Genomic DNA, 12609 nt, shown 5'->3' on the forward strand with positions numbered 1-12609 from the left:
AGAGACGGTAAAAAAAACATTTTGCCCCTGGGTCACTGTGACCCTATCGTCTACCCTTGCTTCAAGACTTCCGCTGAGGCTGAGGAAGCCGTTGCTGAGTCGTTGCGATCTGGCGCCGCCAACTCCTACGGCCCCGGGGTTGGCATTTTACCGGCCAGGAGGTACTTAAGTAGTCACTAATTGTTCGTTATATTTGATACTATGGAAAAACTAGGTGCACACTTTTAACGGATGTTGAGTCTTGAATCAAATTTCAAACATTCAGTGGCTTGTAAATCAAGTTATCTCGTCAGTGTGGTCGGGTAATAGAGCAAAGAAAACATTACTAACAAAAACATTTTTAAAAAAATATATTAATGCGGTAAAATCTATTAACTAGAAAATAATTTGAACTGTACAAAATTGTAATGATAAAATATCAATAAAGAACGAGGTAAAATGCCATTACTAGTTACAGAAAGAATCTAGGCTTATATACGATTCAAAAGCTTTATGAGATACTGCATTGCATGTTATACATTTTCGAAACCATACATTATCTTTACGGTTATTTGTATACTCCTGTTAAATTAGGGCGGTGGCAAATTATTTGAACTAGGTTCGTTCCCGGGCTACGCCCGGGTTATCTTATATGAAAATGTTGAACCAAAATATCACAATAAATTTTGGTGTTGAATCTTTGAACGCAGAAAAGTGTGTTGTATATCGAGTTTACGCAAATGTTTAAAAATTGTAAAAGCTCTAATTAAAGTAGATAATGGAGGAAGCAGATTAAGTCTTTCGCATATCAGAATTATTTTGAGGGACTGAGCAATAAAGGACCTGAAATTGGATATGAATAGTTAGTCAGCATATGTTTAGTTGAATATTGTAGTTTTGTTTTTTTATTAAATGTTTTGTACCTGGTTTTGGGGGGGTAAACCTGAGTGCAAGTCCCTTCTTTATTGGTTTGTATCATCGCTTGGTCGATATTTTCGCGATAGCTAATCTGTGAATATAATATTTTTATCAGATTTCTGAAAAAGATGGGAGGAAAAAATTATTTATTTAAATTACCTGTCTCGGGATGAAGGCCTCTGAATATTTCTTTGTAGACTATGTTCTTCACTTTCAGCTGGTGTGGATCTTCAGTTTTGATGATCGTTAATCCTGCTTTGCTTGTGACACGGGAGAGGGCCACGTAAAGTTGGCCATGAGAGAAGACTGGCTGAGGCAGATATAAGATGACCTCTTTTAAACTCTGTCCTTGACTTTTGTTGATTGTCATTGCGTAACATAATCTGATAGGAAATTGCCGCCGACGTAATGTGAACGGTAATTTTGTTTCATCATACAGAAGCACAATTCTTGGGATCAAGACCTCTTCTCCAATGTGGGATCCGGTGATGATCTCGGCCTTCAGAACGCGTTCACCAACGTGGGTTAGGATCATCCGTGTACCATTGCATAATCCCTTTTTCTGATTTATGTTCCTGAGAAGCATAACTGGGGCACCAACTTTCAGAGTAAGTTTGTGCGAAGGCAAACCCGAGTATTCCAGTGAGTTAAGATACTCAATGGAGTATAGTGTCTCATTTTGATCTGATGAAGTATCTGATAACTCGAAGCTGTCTGAGCTGTAGTAATCTCTTGATACCCCGTCGGTCCGTGAGATTGTGTAAGCATTGATTTCATCAACGGTTTCGTTACGGGGTGTGAGGATAGCTTTATCGGTGTAGGAAGTCTTGGAATTCATTGGGCTGCTGATTTGTCCATATGCAGCATCAACAACTTCTTTCAATGGGTCAACAAAACTCTGACAAATCAATGAGTCATCGATATCTATGAGTTGGTCATGGTACCCATCCTCCTTATATTCTTGTTCTGCTCCTAGACGACCTTCCCCGACTCTGAGAAGCCATTCAGAAAACTCTTTCTCATCCTGATTGACTCGCATATTTGTTTTCAAAGAGAACTTGTGGCAGCTATTCCATAGATATGAATGGCTTATCGAAGCTAGTACGGTATCAGCTCTTCTACCTTGCGGAATGACTGGTAGGATCTGTCTGAAATCACCCCCTAACATAACTGTTTTGCCGCCAAAAGGCTGATTCTTTGCGGGTGGATTTTTGATAGACATAATGTCCTTCAACGACTTGTCTAATGCTTCGAAAGCATGTTTGTGTGTCATAGGTGCCTCATCCCAAATTATGAGGTCTGTTTCCTCAATTAGTTCAGCAAGCATTGTACCTGGTTTGATGTTGCAAAGCTTATCTTCGTCGAGCTTCAATGGAATATTGAAGCGAGAATGAGCTGTCCTCCCGTTTGGGAGTAGCAATGCGGCTATTCCCGAAGAAGCAACTGGGAGGACAATTTGTTTTCTTGACCGAAGTCTGGATATAATAGTCTGGTACAGAAATGTTTTTCCTGTGCCCCCTGCGCCATATACGAAGAAAAGTTTTCCTTCTTTCTTATCAACAGAGTTTAAGACTGATTCATAGATTGCAAGTTGCTCAGCATTCAGCAATTTGTATTGCTTGTCATGTCTTAGTGTTTCCTCTGCAACATCGTAATCCATTTCTTGGTTCCACAAACTGTTCCCCAACTCTTTGAGCAAAACAGGGTTGATCTTCGGCATATCCTTAAAATCGTTTAAAGAGCGATCTTGCATGCGCATCAACTTTTCAACTTCTATCAATGTGTATTGCTCCAGGGTATTATCGTCCAGTTCCAGATTCGCGTGGCCCAGGATCCTTTGCCTCTTGTGAAGTATGTCCTCGCTCATTGATTTCCATGAGTGTTCCCATAGTCCTTTAGGGCTTGCAACGAAGCAGTTGTTTAGGAATTTGACGAACAAATCACGAAGCTGGTATGGGCTTGCCGTTCGAGCACCCTCTGACATACTCTCGAGCCATTCAACATCATTGTCCAAAAGACCTCGTGCGTGACACACTGATTTGAAGTCCGGGTATTTCACGTCGTTGTATGTTCTTAGCTCGTCGTAACTTCTAGGACCCTTAATCTTATTAATGAGGACCCTCAGGTAGTATCGATCACCTGCTGAAGGATGGACAGCTACGACTCGGCCAATGGATTTTCCTTTCTTACGCTCGGTCCACACCTTAGCACTGTTGTTCCATACAAAATATTCAGGGATCTGCACATATGTCAGTGTCCGGGCAAACGCTGACCTTCTGCATAAAACCATCCATTCGGTGAACATCGTCTTCTCGATACCTGGTTTATGGATTACACGGCCGAGGTTGTCGGTTGATTTAACCGTAATATTATGTTCGCCTTCCAAGTGAATGATAAGCTTTTCAACTGATGGCTTTCTTTTGTGTATGTGGAATGCGAAAGTTCGCCACATAGACTCACAAGCTGATAAATATCGGGCTTCGATGTAGTCTTGGATTTCATTGCGTTGCCTTAGGACTTTCTCTTTTGATCCTCCGGATCCTGTGGCGTCGGATGTAGCTGCTGTATTTCCTTTCTCAATAACAGCGGTTGCTCGGTCGACGCCTTTGGTTATGTACTTGAATAAGTATTTCACCGCGCTTGTCCGATTACACCATTCAACATTAATATGAGCTTCATACTTCTTCAGAAGCTCAATGTTATGAGGTACGACGAAAGTGTTGTCTAGTACAGCTCCAGCCTTTAGTGTACACGTATTATCGGTTCGGCGCCGACGATATAGCACATACCCGGATTTGTCAATCGAAGTGTTGTCGTTATTCGGCCGAGGATACTTTTTCGTGCACACATTGTTTTCCATGCATGGTGACTTCGGATTGAAGAGCCCACATGGACCGTGGATCATGTGTTTTGTGACTAAGTCGTAAGCAACTGGGTCCTCCTCTTTGTTCGGGAGCTCGGCCGAAATTATTTCATCCACTTCTTCTGCACTCGGTGTTCTGGTAGAGTTTCCTAACCATAATAATATATGTGCATGAGGGAGACCTCTTTTTTGAAACTCTATTCGGTGGAGAGCTGCCTTGTATGGCTTGAAAAAAGTTCCCGCTTTGAAATCCTTGAGCAGTTGATCTAGCTTCATCTTAAAAACCCGACATTCAATGTCTGGTCTATCATTAGGGGAATCTCCACCGTATTTCTGAAGATGTTCTTTAATCTCGCTCCAGTTGGGATTGGCCGTCATCGTGATAAACAAATCTGGATTGCCGAATTCTCTGCAAATAGCCATAGCATCGTGGTATTTCTCAACTAAGTACCGGGGGCCTCCGGTGAAACTTGGCGGTAGTATAAATCTCTGGCCAATAATTTTAGCATCAGTGTCACCTTTGCTTACAGCATCAAGGACATTGCTGTAGAGCTCAGCCCGCAAGATTTCTTGGTTATTTCTCGCCCACCTCAGTCGGTCTTCTTCAATCGCTGTATAAACGTCCACAATAAATTGATGGAGGAGACGACCGCCTTTGATCAAAGTCATTCCTTGGTTAGGACGTGTTTGGATCAGAGAAGCGTAGTATTGACGGATGGTCACGAATTGCCTTGTTCTTGAAGTGCCTGTCTCAAGATGCAGGGGAATTTCTGTGTGAAACCCATATTCACCATACGGAAACAAAAGAGGGTATTGGAGGCTCATATATAGAGGGTGATCGTCACGCAACTGCTGTAAAGTGTCAGATTGAAACTGAACCACTATATCTCGTTCTCCAATTGTTGATGTCATATCCCCCACGATAAGACCTGCCACCTCGCTTGTAGTTGGAAGATCGTATTCTTTCCCCTTCCCTTTATCTTGGACTAATCTAATAGTAAACTCTGACCCGACGCTCTCGTAGTGGTCTCGTGCACGACGAAAGATCTTTGCTAGACAATTGTTCTCGTCAATCATCTCGATTAGGAGGGCTAACGTTGGTTCATCGAGGTTACCTTCTGCTGAGGTTTGCCCCATCGCATTTAGGCGGTTTTTGAGTTCGTTAGCTGTGTCAAATATGTAAAGCTGGAGATATTCTGGGAGACAGCCTTGTCGCGGTATGAGGGAGCCAATTCTGTGGTGGGTTTGACCTTGGATCCGTATAGTATAAGGACCAGGTGCGTGGACGACACTATAATCCATTTTCATTCCAACGGATGTAAAAGCAAGGACAGAATTATAGACTCGGATAGTATCTCGAAACCATCTGGTTTGAAGAAGTTTTTCTAATAGGGCTGGCGGCTGTTTGATCGGCGGAAGCTTGATTTGGCCATGGTTACAGCAAAGGGTGAAAGTTGGTTCACCTGTTCGTGGGTCTGTAGCAGTGCTTTCAGCAGTCCACATTAATGCACCACATTTTGAGCATGCTAAGATTCGGTTTTCATATAGTCGGGATGTTGAACCTTTTTCTGGAAAATATTTATTACAAATCGTTAAATCATAGTTTATTTGAATATTAAGAGTTTAACAGAGGGTAAGGAATTATTATTTTTTATATTTTGGTAAAAAAAGTTTTTTATTTTTTTCCTTCGGTAATATTTGTTTTTTTTTAAAAATTATTTGTTAAAATGAATTTGGTTCGAAATTTGATTTTAGTTAATTTTAAGGAACACCATTACGCTGGAAAATATATTTTAAAAATTAAATATATATATATATATATATATATATATATATATATTTCTGGGAAACTATAGGGGCTGAGTAGTATGCACCTTTCTTTTTTGGTTGAGTGCGACGCGTTCCTTGTGGATTTGGTGGAGCATTTATATCTATATAGAAATAACGTAAATTTGAATTAGAAATGTAGTAAATCGAAATAGATTTTGTCAGCGGTTTTGCGTACCTCGTGACGATGCCGACGATCGTTTGGATAGCAAAATGGCCTTTCTCATATTACGTGCATTTTTCTGCTTGACTATTAAGATTAATAGTGGTTAGCTTAAAAGAATATAGCATGATAGATACACATGTTAGTATTATTTCTTACTGTATGAGTCGCAGCCATCACAGCCACCTGTTAAATTAAGTCTGGGAAGTTAGTTTGTTTGATGAGTAAGTTTGGTTTAAGATATGATACTATGATCCATATATACTTACAGTCGTAATATGTTGGTTTGAATGATGGACGATCGTTTACCAGATGAACTGAAAATGTACAAAGTTTAATCATTGAGCTAAGACAATTTGTCTTGGGATTATGTATATTGGGTAGTAAATATATACCTTTTGGTTTATTAAGCGAACCACGTGGTCGGCCTCGTTTCCTCTTTTGCGTGGATCCTCCTGTAGTTTTGATAATGTTATTTTCTTGGTTACATTGAGTAATATATTATAGTTATGATTAAAATTTAAAGTAGAAGGTAATAAAATAGTTAGATAGAAATTTGAAACGTTCTAATTAAAAAAAAATAAGTGTGGGGCATTAGGTTTTTCCAATTTCAAAATATTAGTATCCTTTTTAATATAGTATTAATCCAATTTCATAATGAAAATGTAATACACTGTTTCGTGTATAGTATTGATCTAATTTGATATGTGATTCACGTTTTTATTTATACGTATAAATATATGTACTCTTATATTCTTATGTTCTACTCTCAATGTAACTATGATTTAAATAAACTAATAACAATAGTAATGGGTGAAATAAGTAGCTAGGAAATGGTAATATGGTTCCCAAAATAAAACGATTTTGGAAATGGGCTTAATAGTAATGGTAATGGTAATTGTTTTTTAATATTTATTTTTGGTTTACAATAACTGTTGTATTTGTAGTATTCTAAATAAATTTATTTGGTAAGTTAATCTTTGCAGCTATTTTAGAAATCGTAATAGCAAGTATTTTTTAAAAATTTCCAAACTAAAATAATATATAGGTGGGTCTTAATTTTTTAAATTATAAAATCTATTTTTTTTCCGTATAATAGTTGAAAACTGACAGTTAAAAAACGTTATAGAACACTAATTTAATCTAGCTAATGGTAGAATATTAATTGTAATAAACAAATTTGGAGTTTTGTAATATTTCATAAATAAGAAATCTTTAAAATATTTCATCTATTTAATAAATAATATATTTAGTATTCAATTATTATTTTGATGTTACAAAATATTGATTTTATTTTATTTGTATATTATTTTTAATAATTTAGTTTCGGTTTATTTAATTTGAAAATTATCAAGAATTTAATATATTTGAAAGTATTTATTTAAATATATCCAAATATCATGTCTTATTTTTATGTCTGTTTGTGTTGAGCATATCTGATTTAGTTTTATTTTTACACTAACTATTTCTTTAAAAAACTATTATGTAATTAAAAAATATAATTATATTTTCTCCATAGATTTGAAATTTCATCTTTCATTATTCATTTTTCTTGCTCAATCACGTCTAGACAGCGCCTTTGCTTTCCAAATAGTCAAAATATGGTTAATGATATATTATAAATACAGAATATATAGAAACATTATTGTACGGATTTGGTCTCGAGTTTAAAAATAAATTAATTTGTCTGTTATTTAAAAATTTAATTTAGAATATTGAATTTTATGTTAAAAAATATTAAATGTGTAGTAACATGTGATTTCAAATAAAATAATTTTTATTCAAATAAATTTGAAGGGGTTGCTTGGGGTTTCAACCTGTAGATCTTCTTTGATGTGAGTTTCGATGAGATATAAGTGGTATGTCACTCATTGTTGAGGTATTTGGGTTGGAAAAGTCTTTGTTGAAATGTGGTAAATAGAGTGAGTTTGAATATATGATATTTTGTCTTTTAACTTTGCTGTGAATGAGCATTTATTACTGAACGTTAATTTTATGAGTTTTTTATTAAAAGTTTTTCAGTTTCGCTGAAATTTCTATGTTAGCGGAAGTTTTTAAGTCAACGTATCTAAGTTATTGTTATGTGAGATATTGGATTTATAATGGTGCGACATGAGGGTGTGAGCGAACTTGATTTGTGAACTAATTTAAAAAGTTTTTTGTAGAAGATCCTAACCAAATAAGTTATATAATGCATTTGCAACTGCTTAATATGGGAGGAAGAAGTTTTTTTAGAAAAAGTAGGGGCTGGAACCAAAAAATTGTATAGTTCTTTTTTCTCTCTTTGGATCTTTTCATCCTCTTATAATAATTTTGAGAACATAAAATTATCAAAAAAATTCTATCGATTTAATAACGATTGTAATTTTGGGTTTGCCAAAATAAGCTGGTAGGAAATGAAAAAATTAACTATAATAATACACTAAGTTTATCTATATTTTCTGTTTCTATAAATTTTTATAATTTAATAATACTTTGGAGGATAATTGAGGCTATTTGATTTAGTGAGCATATAATTCTTTTAATGTTGGTTTTAATGAGCATTTATAGATGGATGTTAATTTTTTGACATATTCGCTAAGGTTGAATTGATCTTCATAATTACGTAATATGGTTTTGGTGATGTTAGTACATTTTAATTATTATCTTTGGTTTATAATAACTGTTGTATTTGTAGTATTATAACAACTTGATTTGGGATGTTAATCATTCCAGCTATAGTAGAAATAGTAATAGCAGGTTTTTTAAAAATGATTCCGAACTAAAACAATATATATGGGTCTGTCTTAATTTTATACAAATACAAATCATAGTATCACTTTTGAAACCATTTTCCTAATTAAAACCCGACACATCTTTATTTATACATAGTAATAATTATAATTCTCTTCGGATGCAATTCAATTATAACTTTTATTATTTTTTTCAATTAAAATTTTAAAACAGGGGGAAACAATTATTAGATGAGTAATGGATCTATTGTGTATTAAGCAAGTAATGCTCTACAATATGGGCAAGTTAAAGTTTTTTCAACCCAGTTTGAGATGCAGTGATGATGGTAGGTATGATTACAACTCAAAGAGTTGATATCCAATTCGGTGCCAAACTCTTCCCAACAGATTGGACATATGTCATCTCTTTCGCTAGGAGTTGTCTCCCTTCGGTTATCCCGTAGCTCAGTGATATAAACGTCCAGGTCAATTCAGGGATGAGCACGACCCTGGTTAGATATTAGTGGAGTTGTCTAGATATATGGATGAGTTGTACAATAGATACATGATGCAGGGGGTTAAATAGTTGGCAAGATGTAAGTTTTCTAATAAAAAATTAATATAGGTTTAATGGAAAATAAGTTACATATTTTGTAAAACATTTCGTGGTCTTGGGAAGTTATGGATTATGAATTAAAATTATTGGAGAAAGATGTTTCAACTTGGACAGTTGCAAAAAAAAAATATTTCGAAAATATTACTTTAAAACATTTTTAAAAATGTTTGAAAGATGTGGTTAAACATTGTTCTTAGGATATTTATAAATATTCTAAACAAAAAAAAATATTATAACTAAGTTATGTAAAATTCCATAAATATTTTAAGAATCTCTCAAATAGAAAAAATCAGACATAAAGGTATCATGACTTCGTTTTTAATAGATTATATATAAATAAATCCATACTAATTTTTGAATAACCTAATTTACAAACATACAAATAAGAATAGAAGCTCAGTATTGATCCTAATCAAAAATATAGTTCATTTTAAACTTAACAATTTCATATACTCAGAACTTGAATTGGTTTCTTAAAAAAAAAACAGAAACAAAATGAATTCAAATGAGTAAAGATGAGGAATTGTATTATAAGTAAGACTTAATTAGTTTATGTTAATTATATTTTATTTTAGATATTAAAAACAACGAAGTTTAATTTAAATAGCTCAAAGTCATAAACTACATCATTTTCAACTATGTAGAAAAATACATGTATTTATACTTTCAGAATACACCGCATGTATATGTACATAAATAAAATTATATACACATATTATCAGATGTTTTATTGAAGTTCTAATATTATCAAAAGTTTTGTAGTATTTATTTTACACTGTATTAATAGAGTTGGTGATGTTATGTTACTTTAAGGTTTTAAATAAGTATATAAATTCTTCTTACAACAATTAATTAATAAATTATGAATTGCTGTAAGTCCTGAATCAAGTCTGAGATTTTAGAGTTTTGTAATAAATATAATTATGTATATAACATAAATTCTCTTATTTCAAAAGGTCGGAGTCTTATCTCGAATAAATTCAGCAAAAGAAAAAGTACTCCAATAACCTATTTAATATATAAACATCCCATTTTCGGAAAACGAAACATACTTAATAATATTTTTTTAACGTGTAATTGTTGAAAACTTACAGTTGAATATCGTTCCAGAATATTATTTTAATATATATGTTGGTAAAATTTTAATTATAATAAAAGAATTTAGAGTTTTGTAATATTATATAAATTAAAGGTCTTTAAAATCTATTTGAAATTTCATGATCTATTATTCCTTTTTTTGCTCGATCACATCTAGACATCGCTTTTTTAATTTATTATATAGAAGTAGGGTTTTAAAGGAAAGGAATCATAAAACAATTTTATATGAAAATAAATCTAGGTATCAATTTTGTGAGAGAGATAATAATAATCCGAATGATGCATGAAATAGGGTCACTCCGTGCTGCATGTTTTTGCGTAATCTCTTATTCGCCTTTTGAAATGCTTTATGTAATCAATTGATTTATTGAAGTAGAAAATTGTTGCTGGTGTTGAATGGAGTATAAGCTTGCCTGCAAAATATTGGATATTATTATTATGGTGATAAAAAAAAATTTATATATGTATGATTTTTTGCTGTTTTATATAGAATTATTTACCTTGGATTAGTTTAGGAATTAAGCTTGTGACGATCATAACTTTAAATTTTCTATCCTTCTTGCTTTGTAGGATGCTAAAATCTGCTGCTTGCTTGTTGCACAATATGAGTTTAACAATCGTTGACCTGAGATAGACGTGTGGTATGAAGATAATAATTATTTTGTTGTTAACTATTGTGTTAGACTAACCTGTTCAGCCGTAGGCCAATCGTGGCATCAATATTGAGTTCTGGGTGGTGAGGTTTTATTTTTTGTATTATGACTATCTGTCCGACGACATCTGCACATTTATTTTAGAATAAATATACATATTTGTTTAATTAACACTGAGATGCCATATTTACCTGGTAAGTGTGTGGGCGAACTGGCCAACCGCAATAGATTTCTGTATTTCTGAGGAGATAAACTGTGAACTGAAAATATCGGACCATCGAGTGTAACATTCAATGCTATCGTCTTTTGGTTAATCTGAATATTGTAAGGCAGTTGGGTGAGTTTTCGTTGTCGTGAATTATGGATGACAGAAAATCTCGAGAACTCATATGTATCTCCTTCGATTAAGTTTTTTGGATCATCTGGCTGAATGTCTCCGGTGACCCGACCTTCTAATAGTTGTCCCTGGGTGTGAACAAATTTTGGTGTGCCAATCCAACTAAGTAAGCAGTGAGTTATTTAAATCAAATATGGGGATTGGAAAACAATTATATATATTTAGAAAAGGCTTACGTGGTGGTCGTAGCACAGGAAGCCGATGGAAGTTCGAGTATTATCTGTTTGGTGTTTTTTGATGTCCCAAACATTTCTTATACATACTATGATAGGACGTACTGAAACTCCTTCATGAAGTTCGTGAATTCTTTGGGGAATGTGTTGCAATGAAGATGTCACTAAAAAACATTTGATTTAAAAATTGTAATAAGGTACATGAATTTATAACTATATTTATTACACACATGGATTTATTTTCAAAAATTCAGGACTCAGACTTTTTTTTTATATATGTAATTGTTTATGATATTTTATAAATACAGAAAATATAGAAATATTATTGTACAGATTTGGACGCAAGATCAGAAACAAATTAATTCTTCCGGTTAATAAAATATTTAAATTAGAATATTGAGTTTTTGGTTTAATCTCTATAAAACGGTAAATTTGCAAAAAAAAACTATGTATAAAAGTTATTGAATACAACGGTAAGACAACAATATTCAAAAAAATCCTGAATGAATAAACTAACAAATACGGTATATGTACGATACTTATCATGTAAGTTAAGTATGTATATATAATTAACTTTCATTTCCGTAAGACTCGAGTAGAAAAAAAAACTCGAGAGATACCATTCTGAAGACTTGGAAACTAATAAGTATATTATATTCGTGGAAAATTGAAACTAACATTCGTGATATTTAAGTATATGGTTATAGTTATCTAAATAATTAAAGTTTGTCTGTATAAACGAAGACACTGAGCATACAATATACTGGTTTTTTACGAAACATGATTTACATAGCCATTGTATATCATTGACTATATAATCATCCCTTCTATTCATAAGGAATAATTCCCACGTAGTAAAAAACCCAATCAATGACATGGTGCTATTTACTCTCTCAAAAACGTGTATAAAACATATACTGAATTAACAAAGGTTTCAGGGTAGTTCGTATGTAAAAAATTTTGAATTATAATCTAGGTTACCAACTTTATATGCAGAATGAGTAGAATTGCCACCCAAACCAATTTGTGGTTAGATATGGTTTGAATGTTCATACTCTTTGGTACAAAATAATTATAACCCAAAACATAATAACAATACTGAATGCATCTAATTTTCTTTATTTGAGAGAAACATTCAGGAGATTTAGTATTTACCTGGCACTTCAATGTGCTGGTTATTGGGGAGGCTATCCATACAGCTAAAACAGAGA

The 12609-nt window shown here is 33.5% G+C and overlaps 1 protein-coding gene across 1 annotated transcript; it reads right to left on the minus strand.

Annotated features, from left to right (window-relative positions):
* Nucleotides 1–585: 585 nt before the first annotated feature.
* On the minus strand, nt 586–6834 carry LOC117132737. The gene has a single exon (XM_033287609.1). It carries the CDS (start codon nt 5261–5263, stop codon nt 1040–1042), a length of 4224 nt encoding a protein of 1407 aa, XP_033143500.1. The 5' UTR covers nt 5264–6834; the 3' UTR covers nt 586–1039.
* Between the last annotated feature and the right edge of the window lie 5775 nt (nt 6835–12609).

Source organism: Brassica rapa, chromosome A03, assembly GCF_000309985.2.
Source record: "Brassica rapa cultivar Chiifu-401-42 chromosome A03, CAAS_Brap_v3.01, whole genome shotgun sequence".
In the NCBI taxonomy this organism is placed as follows: Eukaryota; Viridiplantae; Streptophyta; class Magnoliopsida; order Brassicales; family Brassicaceae; genus Brassica; species Brassica rapa.